The sequence below is a fragment of the Ursus americanus genome, chromosome 7 (genome assembly GCF_024610735.1).
Source record: "Ursus americanus isolate L20-20 chromosome 7, mUrsAme1.1.p, whole genome shotgun sequence".
Lineage (NCBI taxonomy): Eukaryota > Metazoa > Chordata > Mammalia > Carnivora > Ursidae > Ursus > Ursus americanus.
The window spans coordinates 74,930,929-74,946,587 of record NC_142133.1 but is presented as its reverse complement, the minus strand read 5'-3'; the positions used below and the strand labels follow the sequence as shown (position 1 = coordinate 74,946,587).

The 15,659-nt window shown below is 42.3% G+C and overlaps 1 protein-coding gene across 1 annotated transcript in view; it reads right to left on the bottom strand.

Annotated features, from left to right (window-relative positions):
• NBAS (NBAS subunit of NRZ tethering complex) overlaps positions 1–15,659 on the bottom strand; it is a 339,918-nt gene that overhangs the window by 93,820 nt on the left and 230,439 nt on the right. The window contains exons 41-42 of the mRNA XM_045807103.2: positions 9,123–9,352; positions 5,694–5,804 (exon numbers count right to left, since the gene is read on the bottom strand). Of these exons, the coding sequence (XP_045663059.2) occupies positions 5,694–5,804; positions 9,123–9,352 (341 nt within the window). The remainder of the gene's footprint in view (positions 1–5,693; positions 5,805–9,122; positions 9,353–15,659) is intronic.

The following is a 15,659-nucleotide window of genomic DNA, read 5'->3' as shown; positions in this document are numbered from 1 at the left end:
TGCCCGATGTACAATTTTACCTAATTATCTTGTCAAGACAGATACTGGAATACCTTTACTGACACATGATAAATACCAAAACCTCCCTCCTCAGTAAATTACAATGTGCTACGATCTTTTATAGATGCCAGTAATCAATAACCCATTTTAATAGTTTCCATTGAAAGAAGCTGTTATCTTCCCTTTGGAACAAGAAATGAAATCTCTGCTTAGAAAACAACTCCAAAGAACCCATATTCAAGAAAGTAGGAAGAAATATCGTGAAACCACTATGGACTTTTCACTAATCAAATTAATGATTACCCTTAAAAACTGTCTAAGTGCTTTTTCTTGAGCCAAGTTTTAGCTATAAAGCAGCTTATATAATATAGTGCATATTTAACTTCCAGAGATTAACTACAGGAAGAAACTAGCATTAGTTGTACCCAATGCACAAGGAATAAATTATGAGCACTAATCCCTTGATTAGTGTTCTGTAATGGCTTCGAGTTGTCAATCACCCGAAAATGTAATTCAAGAACAGCATGTATTGAAAGAACTTATATTTGTATAGGAAAACAAATTTATTTAAACACATTTTTCTTTACTCAGTCTGAGATTGATAACAGTTCCATTACCTGAATTAAAAATACTGAGGAGAGGAGGAGGAGGAAGGACAGTGGGGTAGAAGGGAAAGGGCGAATGGGAAAGGCGGAGAGAAAGGGATGGGGGTAGGACTTCACAGAATCCACATGTAGCAACTAACAGGTATTTCCCCCAAAGACTATTCCTAAAAGTTTAAAGACATATGGGTCCAAATTAATGACCACAATCATGGGTGAACGGGGTTGCCCCAGAGATGCCTGTAGAAAGAGACAATTCTACCCTCGAAGTTTCCCTCTAACATGAGGGAAAAAATCCAAGGTATTCACCACACAAAAGCCTCAGAATGAACTCAGTGTGGGTGACTTCATCTGCAATGCTGCCTGACAGCGGAACATGTGACTAAAGACAAAATGAGGTCAAAATAATCATGGCATTTTTCAGTTTTGCCAACATTTTGGCCAAGTGTCTTTGCTAACTGAAAAACAGAATCTAACTTTCCCAGTTCACCTACACAGTTGATGGGATGGCCCATAATGAGTATCTCTGTCTATTTCTTGTCATACGAATACTCGGTGACATTCTTTGCAGAATGTTTTATATTTTTTTTATTTAAGTTTTTGTTTTGTTTTGTATTGTTTTGTTTTAGAGAGGTAGAGAGACAGACAGACAAAGAGAGGAAGGGCAGAGGGAGAGGGAGAGAATCTTAAGCAGGCTCCACACTCAGCACCAAGCCCATGTGGGGCTCAATCTCACAACCTGAGATTATGACCTGGGCTGAAACCAACAGTCAGATGCTTAACTGACTGAGCCACCCCTCTGAGTATGATGGGGCAAGCCATGAGGACACTCTTTGTCTTCTCTATAAGTGACAATTCCAACCCCTCAAATTCTGATTGGTGTATATAGTCTCATATTATACTCTAACAAAAAAAATTTTTTTTCCAAGACCTTTTTCCCTGGTCCTGAGTTTTTATTTCATCTTAATTTTCAATGTTACGACCTACTTTGAACAAGCTGAGCTATCTTAAACCCCCACTCCATACTAAGTATACTCATACTACCTCCTCAACTATGCCAGGCTTCCTTAAGGAAGGACGAGACAGGAGAGAAGGCCAGAATTCAGCATCCGTTACAATGCGGCTCTCTGGACACAATCCCTGCTCTCAGCAGCACCAACCCTGGGGCACAGGTCCTGCGTGTCTTCTGTTTCAATTCAGAAAAAGGCAGACACCTTACAGTGTATTCATCTGCCCACAGCTATAACTTGCCCTTGCTCATCCTTGTACCTGAGACCAAAAGAATCCTACCAGAGAATATGAAACTGACCGTGGAAAGCAGCAGTGCAAAGATGCCCTGCGACCAGGGGCCCTTGCCATGGGTCTAAAGGAGACAGTACTAAACCAACTGAGAGAGAAGAAGATGCTATCATGATCTCGGACACCCAAGCTAAATCACTTGGGTAATCACCCGGGTGACTAAAAGGTGGCTGGCTGTCAGAGTGAACTGAAAGTGCGGGATGCGTGGCCTTCCAATCTGTTGTTTAGATAAGGGGGAAAATGCAGGGCGTCACCAAGGATGAACGTCAAAGGTAGTTCTGGCCTCTGTCTAGTTCTCCTGTGCTCACAGGTGCCATAGGCTCCGGCCACAATGGTCTTCCTGTAGCTATTCAAAAATACGAAGACCTTTCCTGCCCCAGAACCCTCTGCCTAGACTGATATCTGCTCCTTGTGCATTTCCTCTATGGTACTTACCATGACTAGCAAGTTATGTTTTGGCTATTTATATGTGTGTGTGTGTGTGTGTGTGTGTGTGTGTGTGTGTGTGTGTGTGTGTTGGGGGGGGCCTCCCCTATTAGAATATAAGCTCTGTGAGGGTAATGCTGAGTCTTACCCAGCACTTAAACCTAAGCTTAGAATAGTAAGACACTATAAAAATAAAAATATTTAATAAATGAACAAATGTACTATTCTGAAGCAGCCTCTGGTATTTCAAAAATGACCTTGTGTCCAACACTGAAAGATGCTCAGAGTCAGCAGAATTGACGGAACAGTGACAGGAATAATGCAACAGTATCCCAGAGCCACCTCCCTATATACCCCCCACAGATTTTCTCTAAGCTTTATACCTTACAAGGTAAGCGTAAAGGTCGGATAACTAAGCAAACAGTGACTCAAGGCGATTAAGAGACTTGCTCATGGCTACGTGGTTGGGGTTGGGGGCAGCAGATCTGGACCTTGAAATGTGGCCAGACTCCAAAACCCATGCCCTCACGCTAAGCCACAAGTACACTGGTAGTTAGTGATGTCTTAAGATCCACCAACGCGTCCGGAACAGCCCGGAAGTGATGTTGGCTACTCAGTGGCAAGGAGTGATGCGTCAGCCCTGAGCGCGGGCCGCCGAGCAAGCCCCAGCGGAGCAGGAGCCGGGTGAGCTGCAACGGGCGCCAGGCACACGGGACCACTCGAAGCCATCACGGACGCTCAACACTACCAAGAAGAAAAAAACTGAGGAAAAATTAGGGGGCAAATTCAAGTACGGGTGTTTACGACGATTATCTGTTTCTTGCAGGAGTGAAACTGCAGGAGTAACGACATTAATGAAGCACCAATCTTGTGAAGGGAACGCACGTTTGCTACTTTACCGTGAAGTCATTTAATTTTTATTACACCTTAGAGTTAAGGAAAATGAGTTTCAGAGAATTGAATTACCTTGCGCAGGGCCACACAGCCAGAGAGAGACAGTCGGATTTCATCTAGCGATCCGGATCTGAAGGCTTATGCTCGGTCGCACGCCCTGCCTCCCCCGAGACTGTCAGTGCGCGCCTACCTGGCCATGTGCTGAGACAGGGGACATCCCTGAATTCACCCAACAGGAAAGAGCGTGGGAAATATAGGGAACTCCACTTGGTGGGGAAAATGGCTTTTTAAGGGGTTAGGAAAACAAAATCTTCAGGAAAAGAACGTTATTTTTCTTATAACTCTGATCCATTACCTTCCCAAAGGCATTGGACTCAACAAGTGAATGTTGGGCAATTTCTACTGGATTAACACGGCTGGTTTCAAACACCTATGCTACCGAGTCTGATTAAAGAGTGAGGCAAACTACATCTTTTAAGTAAAGAACGAGAGCACGAAACACCACTTCTAAATCAGTATCAGGTGTTGTGTCACTCACAAGTAATGACGTCAGGAGGTAATGACTTCCTGCTTTTGTAATAGCTGCACGTCTGCATAATCACACTGCTCTCAGGTACAATGACATGCTGCGAACAGTCTTGCACATTACTAGATTGCCTGATAATTTATAATACATTCAGAGACCAATGGAGCATCCTGCCTGTACAGATATGACAGCCTTTTATGTAACATTCAATGAAAGGAAAACGATATTTAATAAAATGGCAAGGTATTCTTTAAATGCCAATATGCATAAGAAACATTTATTTGAACATATTACTGTGCTTCAAAAATGGTGAAGTCAGTGCAATATTTATCATAGATAACACTATCACCCATGTGGCGACTTCATAAATACTTAAAACATAGATGCTAACAGTTTAAAGATTTAATAAAACTTAAAAATGCTGAACTATAAGCAACTCTTGACTGTTCAGCAGGATTTGGCCCCACTCAGTACTCCCTCCCTTTCCTTAAACTCTTTCTTCCCACAGCTCCCCCAGCACACAGATGCCCATTTCTGTCGTCCTACCTCTCGGCTGCACTCTCCTGTCCCTTTTGCTGGCAGCCCTTCATCTGCCATTGATGGTGAAAGGTCCTCAAGGGTGTCTTAAGTCTCTCTCCTTTCTCATTCCATATTCTTTGCCAAAGTGCACCCACAACATAGCTCATTTCTCATCTATCTGCATGTAACTCCCAAATTAGTATTTCCAGCTCCTCCTCCTCTTTTGAATTCCAGAGCAGTGGGATCTGCTGTCTGCATGACCTTTCCTCTTGGGCATTTCAATGTGTGTAACTTCCCCCAGTTCCTTGCCTTTTCCTCACACTCCCTTCAAAATGTCTTGTCCGTAAGTAGGGCTACCTGTCTCACCCAACAGGCAGACCCAGTAAGATCCTGGAGCTGATCTTGACCCTTCCGCTCTCACTGAATTCCTTTCTAGTTTGTCCTTATCAATCGATTCATTTAGTACTAACCATTTCACCTTCTAGATATCTCTGAAAGTCATTCTCATCTCTCCCTCTAGACTTTCAAATCCCTACTCTAAAGTTATGGTCTCCTGTCACAGTCTATTACTCTAATGGCTCCCTAACTGGTCTCTTTATGCCTGAACTGGTCTCCCTAAAAGTTTTTCTCAACATGGGAGCCAAAGTGAGCCTATCAAAATGTAGACCTGATCCTATTACCTCCCTTTCTTTTATGAAATCCTTCAATAGTTTCCTATGACTCGAGTGAGAGGCCTGCAGTCTTACCCATGGCCTGGCTTCTAGGCTTCTCCATGGCGCCATCTCACACTGTGCTCCCCTGACTCTCTGGACCTCAGCCACACTGTCCACCTGTCAGGCCCTCACGTGCATCATGCTACTTCCTGTCAAAAGGCGTTAGCACTTACCTGTTTTGTCTCCCTAGAAAATGGTTTCCTTCTCATTGTAGGGCACATAATTGTGCTGCAATATTTAGATCTCAGCTCCAGCATTATTTCTTCAGGAAAGTCTTCTCTAACTATGCCAAATCCCCTACTTGGGCTGTCTTCTGTGGTCACATTTGTCTGTCGTTATTCAATGATAGTCTGTCTCCCACACTAGACTACAGGTTCCAAGACATCTGGGATGCCTGTTTTTGCTCACTATTACAACCCAAGTGTGTGACACCGTTTCTTGTACGCAGCAGATTCTCAATAAAATAAACCTCTGAATAAATGCACGAGTATTAATGTAACTCAGAACTATTATTAACAAAAGGCAAAAAGTAATAACCTACTGTTGGAATACTGAAATGTGTATCAGAAACAGATAAAGACAGAATGTCCGAATGTCGGTTTACTATAGCTCAAAAGGAAAGGTGAAAGGTACTTTACGACTTCAAGATCCTTCTAAAATGGAATCTGAAAAAGCAGACATGGCAATAAACGTACATACGAATCGTGTGCTTACCCACTGTCGGTGAACAGGAACTCCAAATGGGTCATAAGAACCTCCCAGCGGGAGACAGTGTAACGCTGTGCCAGAGAAAGAGCAATGCTGTAGACGTTTTCCTCAAGTGTTCTTCAAGAATGTCCGTCAGCCACAGGGAAGGGAGAGAAGAGAAACACATTACCTTAATCAGCAAAGAAAATGTTCATTAGGACTCTCTCCAGCTGCGAGGGGTGCAGTCGGCACAGTCCTTAATAAAACATTTCACAGTCATTCAGGACAAGTACTTCCAAGGAATTCTAGTGCTCGGTTTTCAGTGTGGTGCATTGCAACTGACCAAGGAACGGTCTAGACCAGTCGTTCTTACCGACGAGGATTCCATCCCCCCGGGGACATCTGCCAGTGTCTGATTATCACGGCGGGAGAGGAAGAGGAGAGTGCTACGAGCATCCAGTGGGTGGAGGACAGGGATGTGCCAACCATCCTACAATGCCCAGAACGGCTCTCCCACAAGGCATTATCCAGTTCAAAACGTACATAGAGCGAAAAAATTCTGGTCTAGACACCACAGCCTACAGTCAAAAAACAGTGCAAAGGAAATGCATCCCTGCCCTGCAGCCATATAACTGAGAAAGCAGAGTTCATCACTCAACAAACGTTCACGTTTTCTAGGGTCGCGTACTGTGCTGGTTGCTTAGGACATAAAGACAAACAAGATACTTCTTGAGGAACTCACAGCCCTCGTGGAGGAAGTTGAAATGTGAACCAACAATTAAATACGAGGTGGGGAGTGCCACCAGAAAGGCCTTCAAATACTGACAGCAGAGATGAGAGAGCGACCAATCTGAGCTGAAGTCTGGAGGATAAACAAGCGAAACAGAGGCAAGGTAGTTCCGAGAGAGAAGGCAGAGGGGAGGTCGGCCAAGGGGCCTGCACCTTACCCTTCAGCAATGGAGAGCCAGTGGGAGGTTTAAGCCTGGGGATGGGGCACCAGACCTGAGGCCCTCTAGATCTATCAAGAATTCTTGATATATATAATGTGGGCCAGGGTGCCCACATTAAAGCCATTCTGGAAAGACTATTATTGGACCCCTATAGCCCCAAACAACAAATTCTTGGTTGGAGGGTTGGTGGACAAAATCACAGGCACAGAAATGAAATCTCTGTTCTTATTAAGTAATGCTGCTAAGACTACATGCACCCTAGCAAAGAAAACCAGGACAGTTGCTTATATGTTTGATTAGCCAGGAGGTGCGAAACCTTTTCTCTAAACAGCAAGTTAATAAATCTTTCAGGCTTCGCTGCCATACATACAGTCTCTGTAGCAAATTCTTATTTTTTTATTCTGGTTTTTCCACAAACCTTTATAAATGTAAAAACCATTCTTTGCTCATGGACTATAAAAAGGAGGCCCAGGGGTGGAATAAGTCTGTCACTGCAAGAATTAATAGAGCTTTGTCAATTAAAAAATTCTTAAGGTATTTAATGAGTACCCACACGTCCCCATGATGGAATGAGAAATCCCTGAGGATAGCAAGTCATTCTTTCTGTTAGGGGAGTCTGAGACATTGCCTGACAACACAAACGTGCTCAGCAGGTATGGATACGATTATCACCTGATAAAGGTGGGAAGAAACCAAGCTATGTTGTGCCCTCTTCAAGGTTACCCTGACTGACCACTGCCAACCTATCATGTAAGATACACAGGCAACGAAGGACAGCTGCACTGCACTTACAGAATACTAATGCTATTAAAATGGATACACAATTAGTAAGAAAATGAAGGATGGCCGCATTGTGTATGACTGAAGGTAGAGCTGCGGAACAGGAGGAAGCAGGTGCTTCCTGGATGCTTGTATATAAGACGCCGAACTCCCATCTCCAAATCAGAACTGCTAGCTCAGAGATGCCATGGACGCTCAGACATTTGAAACAAGCCATTCAAAGGCTGTCATATATCTTTCTAATGAACTGTGGAGAAGATTCCATTATATGTTTGTCAAAAGCAGGTATTTGTCCTCCAGGACATACTTCAGATAGCATACGTTAGCTGGATATTTAAAAAAGAAAATCAAGGACAATAACCCTAGCAAAACGTAACAGATGATGTTAAGATGTGCCTTGTAACCTTTATTCTATATAGTAACCCTCTTCTATGAAACCATGAGCATGGCACCAAGGATTACCAAATGCCCAGAGGAAAAGCCCATTGGACTTGGCAATGGGGAGCCAAGGCTCACCACCCTGGCTGTGTGACCCTGAACAACTCTTTCAAGCTGATTCTCAGATTCCTCTTCCAAAAGTGAGCAGGTTGGATTCAATGACCTCTTTGGTCACTTTCCAATTAGACATTAAATGACTCTATGAAATTATTAATCTCCAGGAGAACAGAGGGGGGTTAGAAAAAGCGATTCCATAGTTCTCTTAATTAACTAAATCCTGTGACAGACTGTTCTATCTTTTCTTTGATCTCTCTATTCCCTGCCTTACTCTGAAGAGAATTTGGGGTGTCTTCTGGTAGGAAAGAAGCTTGGGCTACTATAAACTTATTACAGAGGGCCAAGGCTCCTTTCCACTTTCTTAAAGATTTAAATAGTAATAATGAAAAATAGCATATATTACTTCAATAAGCAGGGCTATCTTTGTTTTTTTAAAGTAATGTACGAGGAGGGAAGAATAACCATTAAATGTAGGCACAATTTAACTTAGTTTCAAAGGCTGGAAGCCTTGACTGAACTGTATGCCAGTGCTTCCCTGGGAACACAAGAGGCAGGATGGGGCAGCCATGGGGCACTGTGAACGTGGGATGGCTTTGTTATGTGAGAGGTCAAGGTCAATGTTCCAGTGATGATCCTACCACCCACGTAAACTTGGCCAGTTACTCAACACTGTATAGTCTCGTGTTCTTCAGCTATAAAATGGGGATGGCATTTTATGTCATAGGGTTATCTTTGAGGATTAAACAATATTTATAAAATAGTTTACAGAGCACCTAACACAGCTCCTTGTGCATGGTAAGCACTCCACAAACTGTGGTGTTAAAAACAAAACAACTCTACTTAATAACCATTGCAGGTGAACACACTTTCCCACCTTTTTTTTTTTTAATTTGTGTTTTCTACCCCACCCCCACTTTCTCCACCTTCTGACATGTAAGTACTTCTCATTTGATCTAAACTAAAAAAATGGAGACCAGTATTAAAACCAAGGGGCATTCCATACCCACAAAGAAAAATTAGAGAGGGAGAGAGAGAGAGAGAGGCTGGAGAAGGGGAGGGGGAGGGGGAGAGAATCTCAAGCAGACTCCCTGCTGGGCGTGGAGCCCGATGTGGGGCTCGATCTCATGACGTGAGCTGAAATCAAGAGTCGGATGCTTAACTGACTGAGCCACCCAGGCACCTCTCTTTTATATTTTAAATCCATCCCTTTATGAGACAAAGTATCCCTTACTCTGCTAAACCAAGGATAGTTTCCCTTTTGTACTGGTCATCTGCAGTAAACCGCTGCACGTCCACACCCTTCCGAAGGCCCTGAAGGATCTGAGCCTGAGTGAAATCCAGGAGACGTTCATTGTAGTAGTGCAACTGCTTGGTCAGTGATACCAGGTCCTCCGGCCAGGCTTCATGTCCATATCGAGTCACATGCCTGGTGACCATCTTGATTAGCATTTTGGGATCAGCCTGTAACAAACAAAGCAACAACAAAAACAGAACAAAGTAACAACAAGAAGACCATGTCTACAGGGCGGTGTTTGGCTCTTCCCCTGCTGCTGTTAAATCAAGGCTCACAACCACCCTGAACAATCAAGGGCAGAGGTGGTTTACTTTGCAGACCACAAAGACAAGACACAGAACTGAGTCTGGAAGAAGGTTTCTGGACTCCTGCTCTGTTCTTCCTTAAAAATCTCCAACCGGTTAAAAAATAATATACACTTGCTTTTTCAACTACCATCATCCTACATTAGACTGATTCCCTAATTACCTGATCATTTATAATTCACCCTGGAAGTAATTTTTGTCATCATTGCTCCTGGATAAATTTTCTTTGGATCATCTCAATAACAAAGCAGCAGTTCAAATAATGCCATTATAAACACCTAGACAGCTAAGTAGAAGAGTGTTTTCTCCAGGGATAAGTTAGGAAGAAACCCATCCCTGTTTCTGAAATCATAAAACACTTCTAGTTGTATAAGAGAGCACCCAACCAATTTCTACTCTGCTCAATTGGGGGCTCAATGGAATATTGTTCTATAATTCTCAACAGCTTCTCTAACAACAATAAAATTATCCAAATAAAACAGAACTCAGAATCCAAGAGTTGACAGGATAGAAAAAGAAGTGATTAACTGGCCACATTTATTTACATTAAAGTTGGTCTGGGTGTCAATGAAGCAATAGCAGCTCAGCCATGATTTTGGAATATTTAACAGGGAGCCTGATACTTGAACAACAGTAACCCAATCACTCCCAATTCCTGGGAAGACATGGTTTATATTTTAAAATAAGCAAATTAGGAAAAAACTCCAGAAACACACCTAATTATAGTAAGCTGTCAGCATTTCTAATGTGTAAGCCATTACTCTGAGCTAAACAGGAGATCTGTCAATGTCGAGTCTATATTACCAAACCTAGCCTGACATTTCTCTCTTGATCTTATTACAGAACAATCTGGGAGTACCGATAAGAACCAATTAAGGAAATCTTCTTGGGTTCCAGGAGGTAGATTTGAGGAAAAAGTCAATGTTTTTTCCCTATTACTTGCACACACTCAGTCTTACTGCAAAAAACACAGATCAAGGGTATCTCAAGTCAAAAGACCTGGGATTGAAAGCCACCTCTCCAAAGCAAGCTACAAGACCAGCTTTCCTTCGTTTAGCAAATATTTCTTGTGCACCTATTTTGTGCCAGGTGATGTACTAAGAAGATGTGACCCTTTCCTCCAGGAATGCAATTTATCTGGAGAGACAATCAAGCAGTTGTAAAATGGTGTGATACAAGTAAGGATGGAGTGCTATGGGAAGACAGACGAGTGGGACGTGGGCAAGTCTCTCTTCACGATGTCTTCTTGGAAGAGTTAATGCCCAGACTAACTACTCAGGTATCAGCAGTAAACACACCAGCAAAAACCAGTAAAGGGTACAATAGGTGCTAAGGCCTTCGTAGCTAAGACCTGACAGAAAGGTGGTGTGAAAGAAGCAAATCTAACTGCCATTAGAAGTGATGAGCCCGCAGGGGTGGTATTTCTGACCATGGATTTAGGCAAAGGGGATCCCACGCCTCAGCTCCCAGTGCCACCTCTACAGCTGACATTCACCCCTGCCCCTTTTCTGCTTACTGACTGAACCCTCAGGCAGCACCCTGAATCATACACCGTGGGCTGAACCAGCCCTGAAGTTACGTGGTACGGGGCCACCACTCCAGGGCCAGCCAGCCCGTCTACACCTGCTCTGCCCCCAGGGAGGGCACCACTGTCGCCTGTTTCCTCACACCTCATCTGGTTAGCATGTTTCTGCCCAGTAGGAGAGAGAGTAAGAGCAAATATGCAATGAGCAGTGTTTCAGGGCAGCGGGAGAGCTCTTCTGCAGCTGTCCTTTCACAGAGCGCCTTGCGGCGCAGTTCTGCACTCCAGCAGCAAACCCATGTTCACCACCACGGAGGACGGCTTATTTCCATAGTCACACTGACCCCATAGTTTCAGATCGAAGCCCTCAGTCTGCAGTTGCCCAATGTGCTGGGAAGGAGAGGCTAGAACCATGCAGCCCATCTCTGGGCGGGACTCCGAGCCCCTCTCTACCAGGCTGTTGCTTCCCATCCTGCTCATGAAGCCCACCACCTCCATTCTTCTCAAGGGTTTCCCACAGGTTTTCTCCACGTTCAGGTTTTACCTTTTGTTGTCTGGCATCTCAGGGATTTGGTACCTGTATGGGGACAGTGGCCACACTGTTCATTTGACCTCGACTATATAACACCTTCTCATTTCTATTTTCTTCATATTTTGATATAATTTATGGAAAAATTCCAAGACCCAGTAGAGGACAGAGCTCCAAAATGACAACACAAAGCAATAATGAGCATACTTACTACTATTAACATTTATGTGGGCATTTCTTCATCCCACAGGAAGTTTCCAGTCTCCACATACAACCTTCATTTTCATTTATTTGCCAATGAAGAAAATGACACGGCATAGTGAAATCAGCATGGACACATAGAAAGTACTCGCTGGATGACCTCGTGCTAAGTTACTGAACAACTACAAACTCAATTGTGCCATCTACAAAATGGCAGTAAAACGCAGCCTGCGTGGTTGTGTGACGCCCCAGAGACAATATATATAAAATGTACAAACCAAGTCCTGGCATGAAGCAGGTATTCTGAAAATGAAAGGGATTATGGGATTTCCTCAAAGGCACACACTTTAATTGTACCTCCACTATACGATTTACTTTACATTGCTTTTTCTCATAAATATTAAATTATAGCTTATTAAATTATGGCAGAGACTAGGTATACTTCATGAATTTGTCTTTTCCAGAGCACAGTAGAGTCTCCTGCACAAATCAGGTAGGGGGTAAAAGGGAAGCATAGTCAACAGCAGTAGTGGCTTTTCAGTGAGTAGTACTGTGTATTCCAGTTCCCTCACTCAGGAGGGATGCAATTTGGGGCAAGTTATTTCCTATCTGTTTCCTCACCTATAGGAGGTAAACGCTCCTCATGTTTTGTTATGGGCACAAGTAAAATAAGGTATTTTAAAGTACTCTTTTCTCCATCATTCTAAGAAAGCAAATTGGACCCAGAGCTTACGCTCAAGGAATTAAAAAGTAGTGACAGACAAAGACACACACAGAAGCAGCCTAGAGAAGGCTTCTGAATATAAGCACCATGACAGGGTCACAGAACAAGAGTGATGGGAACTCCACAGAGGGAGTCAAGAGCGGGATCCCCTCTCTTGACTCTTCAGGAGCTCGGTTTCTTCAGATGTAAAACAAAGGAACATCACCAGATGGTCCCCTTTCTAAGGCTAAAATCCTGTGAATGCATAGGAACTCAGTCATGAAAATAAAATAAATCCTTGGAAATCCCTCCAGGTGCGGAACTGGGGAAGTTCCACATTTTTTCTCATGTATGCCTCCACTAAATCTTCAGAGCAGATCTCTGCTAAAATTACAACCTTAGACCAATGAATTAAAGCCAATACATTCTTACACAGTTTAAACAACTTTAATCTCTTTTCCTTTACTAAACAGAAATTATCTAGCCCCTCTGTATTTTTTATTTCATACTCTTTATACATCAAATGTGTTCACTTTACTAAGAAATATTTAAGAACAAATACCTAATACTTTAGTCTTTGATGTGGAGATAGGCATAGTACTAAACATACATGAACTGAATCTCATCTAACACTAACAATTCTGTGGGACCAGACTCTACTTGTATCATCTGTTTTAGAGACGCATAAGGAGGTGAGACATTTGACAAGGCCGCTGGGTTAAGTGGCACGGTGGCCTATGACTCCCAAGCACAATGCTCCCCCAAAACCATCCTTTTATATTTGGTCAACAAGGAAGGGGTAGCTCTTGAAATTTTAAGGATTTTTTTTTTTTTTACAGATTTTATTTGAGAGAGAGAAAGAAAGAGAGTATGAGAGAGAGAGAGAGCACAAGCAGGGGGAGAGGCAGATGGAGAGAGAGAAGCAGACTCCCCGCTGAGCAGGGAGGCCAATGCAGGGCTTGATCCCAGGACCATGAGATCATGACCTGAGCCAAAGGCAGACATTTAACCAACTGAGCCACCCAGGCGCCCCCTGAAATTATAAGGATCTTGACATGCCCCGTAATACGCAGAGCTCCCACCAAATGTAACTAAGGCTTGGCATTAGAGTCCTTTTACAAACGATCAACTTTCACTGACGGGTTTAATGCTGTCATTCTATATTACAACCAGATTGGCTTTTTTTTTTTTTTTTTACATACACATGTACATTCTCCCTGTCATCCCTTTTATACATATATACGCAAGTATAAATACAAACGACCATAGAGGACACATAATGATGGGTATCCAACTAAAATCTGATTCAAGCTGTATCTGCAAATCTTTCATTTTTTCTTCTCTAATGACAACGGAGAGACTTTAGAATACCATTTTCTGTTCAACCCCTTGACATAAATATACCTGGTTTTAAAATTCTGTCCTAATAAGGTGGTGACTAAGAGCAGCTGATTAATTCTTTGATGATAGGTTTCTAAGTGTCTTCAAATTTATGGATCATCAAATATTTGTTAAATGTACAGAAAGTTTTCAAAACTTCAATTTATTGTGTAAAACACAAAAATAATGAGAAGGGACAACTCGCAAAGGCTTCTAAGAAAAAGGAAAATCAGTTATGGGTAAAAAGCACAGGAACTGGCATTAAATACCTTGATTACTGGTTCTTCTCCCTGAACTTCAGGTTTTCCATCATTAAAATTGAAGCCATTTCTTCTTTATAGAATCTTCATAAAGATTAAATGAGGCTAGATGGATTAGCATGCAGTAAGTTCTAGCCCTCTATGCACATTATCCTCTTACCATCATCATTACTACCTCCGGCTCGTCCTCAAGGAACTTCACCGGTTGTGATAATTTCCAATATTTAAGTTTCAGTAACAGTTCTTCCCCTGAGCTTACAATTTCTCTCAAAATACTCCAAAGCATCCCCCCTACTCACCCCAAAACTTCATTCATTCATTCAGCCCCCAAGTGTATGGCATTCAAGTATCTAAGCACTTTGACGTGAATGTCATTTCACCCTAATACCAACCCCGTGATGTGCACGTGAGACTATGGTTCCTGATTCAGAGATGCCAATCTGCCCTCCACGCAGCCTCGGCTATGGTCTGGTAGCAAGGAAGCGAGGCAAACCCCTTGCCTCTCACCTAGCGCCCTGACCACGGCATCAGGCCCTTTCTCCCTATGCTCCTGACAGGTATCCATCAATGTTCTACATCCAAACTCACATCTGGAATCGCTGTTTTTGTGTGTGTAGGGCATATTCAAAGCTCTCTCTCTTTTCCCAACTAAGTTCAATGACAGGATCCAAGGGTATGAAAGCTTTTGGCTTCTAAGAAGCTTTTGAAGGACTTTACAGGTAGCTTCAAAATCTCCCATATTCAGTATTCAAAGTGATACCGCAAAACATCACAGGCTACAAAAACTAACAACATAAAAAGGCATCAAAAATTTAAAACAGAAAGTGTGGAGAATTAAATTATTCTAATTTTTCCCCAAAATTTGGCAATGCAGTTCTTCAGGGGGTGAATAAAATATAATTTCTTTAAAGAATATGGTCAAGTCCCTCTAAAAACAAAATATGCCTAAACATTCATGACTACGGAATGCTCGATGACTTAATCTACTGCTTACTAGCAGAAGTAATAAATCCATTCCGGTTTAATAGTCTCTATTTCTTGGTAATATTGGTTGTGAAATTTTAAACAGGTGGTGTGTTTCCCCTCTAGGGTTGTTATTTGCTTGAGATAATTTTCTACTTAGTATTTTCAATTAGTGGCTTAAAAAACCACATTTTAGAAAGAGTCTACCATAAAGTTTTGAATTTCATCCCCTGCTGGGTTTGCTTCTCTAGCATATAAAACTAAAGGACATGTTTCCATTTTTAACTGATTTTATCTTCTGAAACTTTTAAAAAAGAATGCTAGAAAAGATCACACTTCGAGATGCGTTTACAATAATGATAAAGGTAAGATATAAGTGAAAACAAAATCAGGGTACGTAACAATGTGTATACTCACATTTGCATAAAAAACTGTTACATACATATGCATATCCATAACTATTTCTGGAAGGAACCAAAAGGGAAACACTGACTTTTTGCCAGATATCATTTTCATCATTTGAGTTCTGTGGCCACATGTGTGTTATTTCTTAAATATAAAAACAAGTCAATCAGGACAAACACGAGGAGAGAAAACTCTCTCCGGCTGAC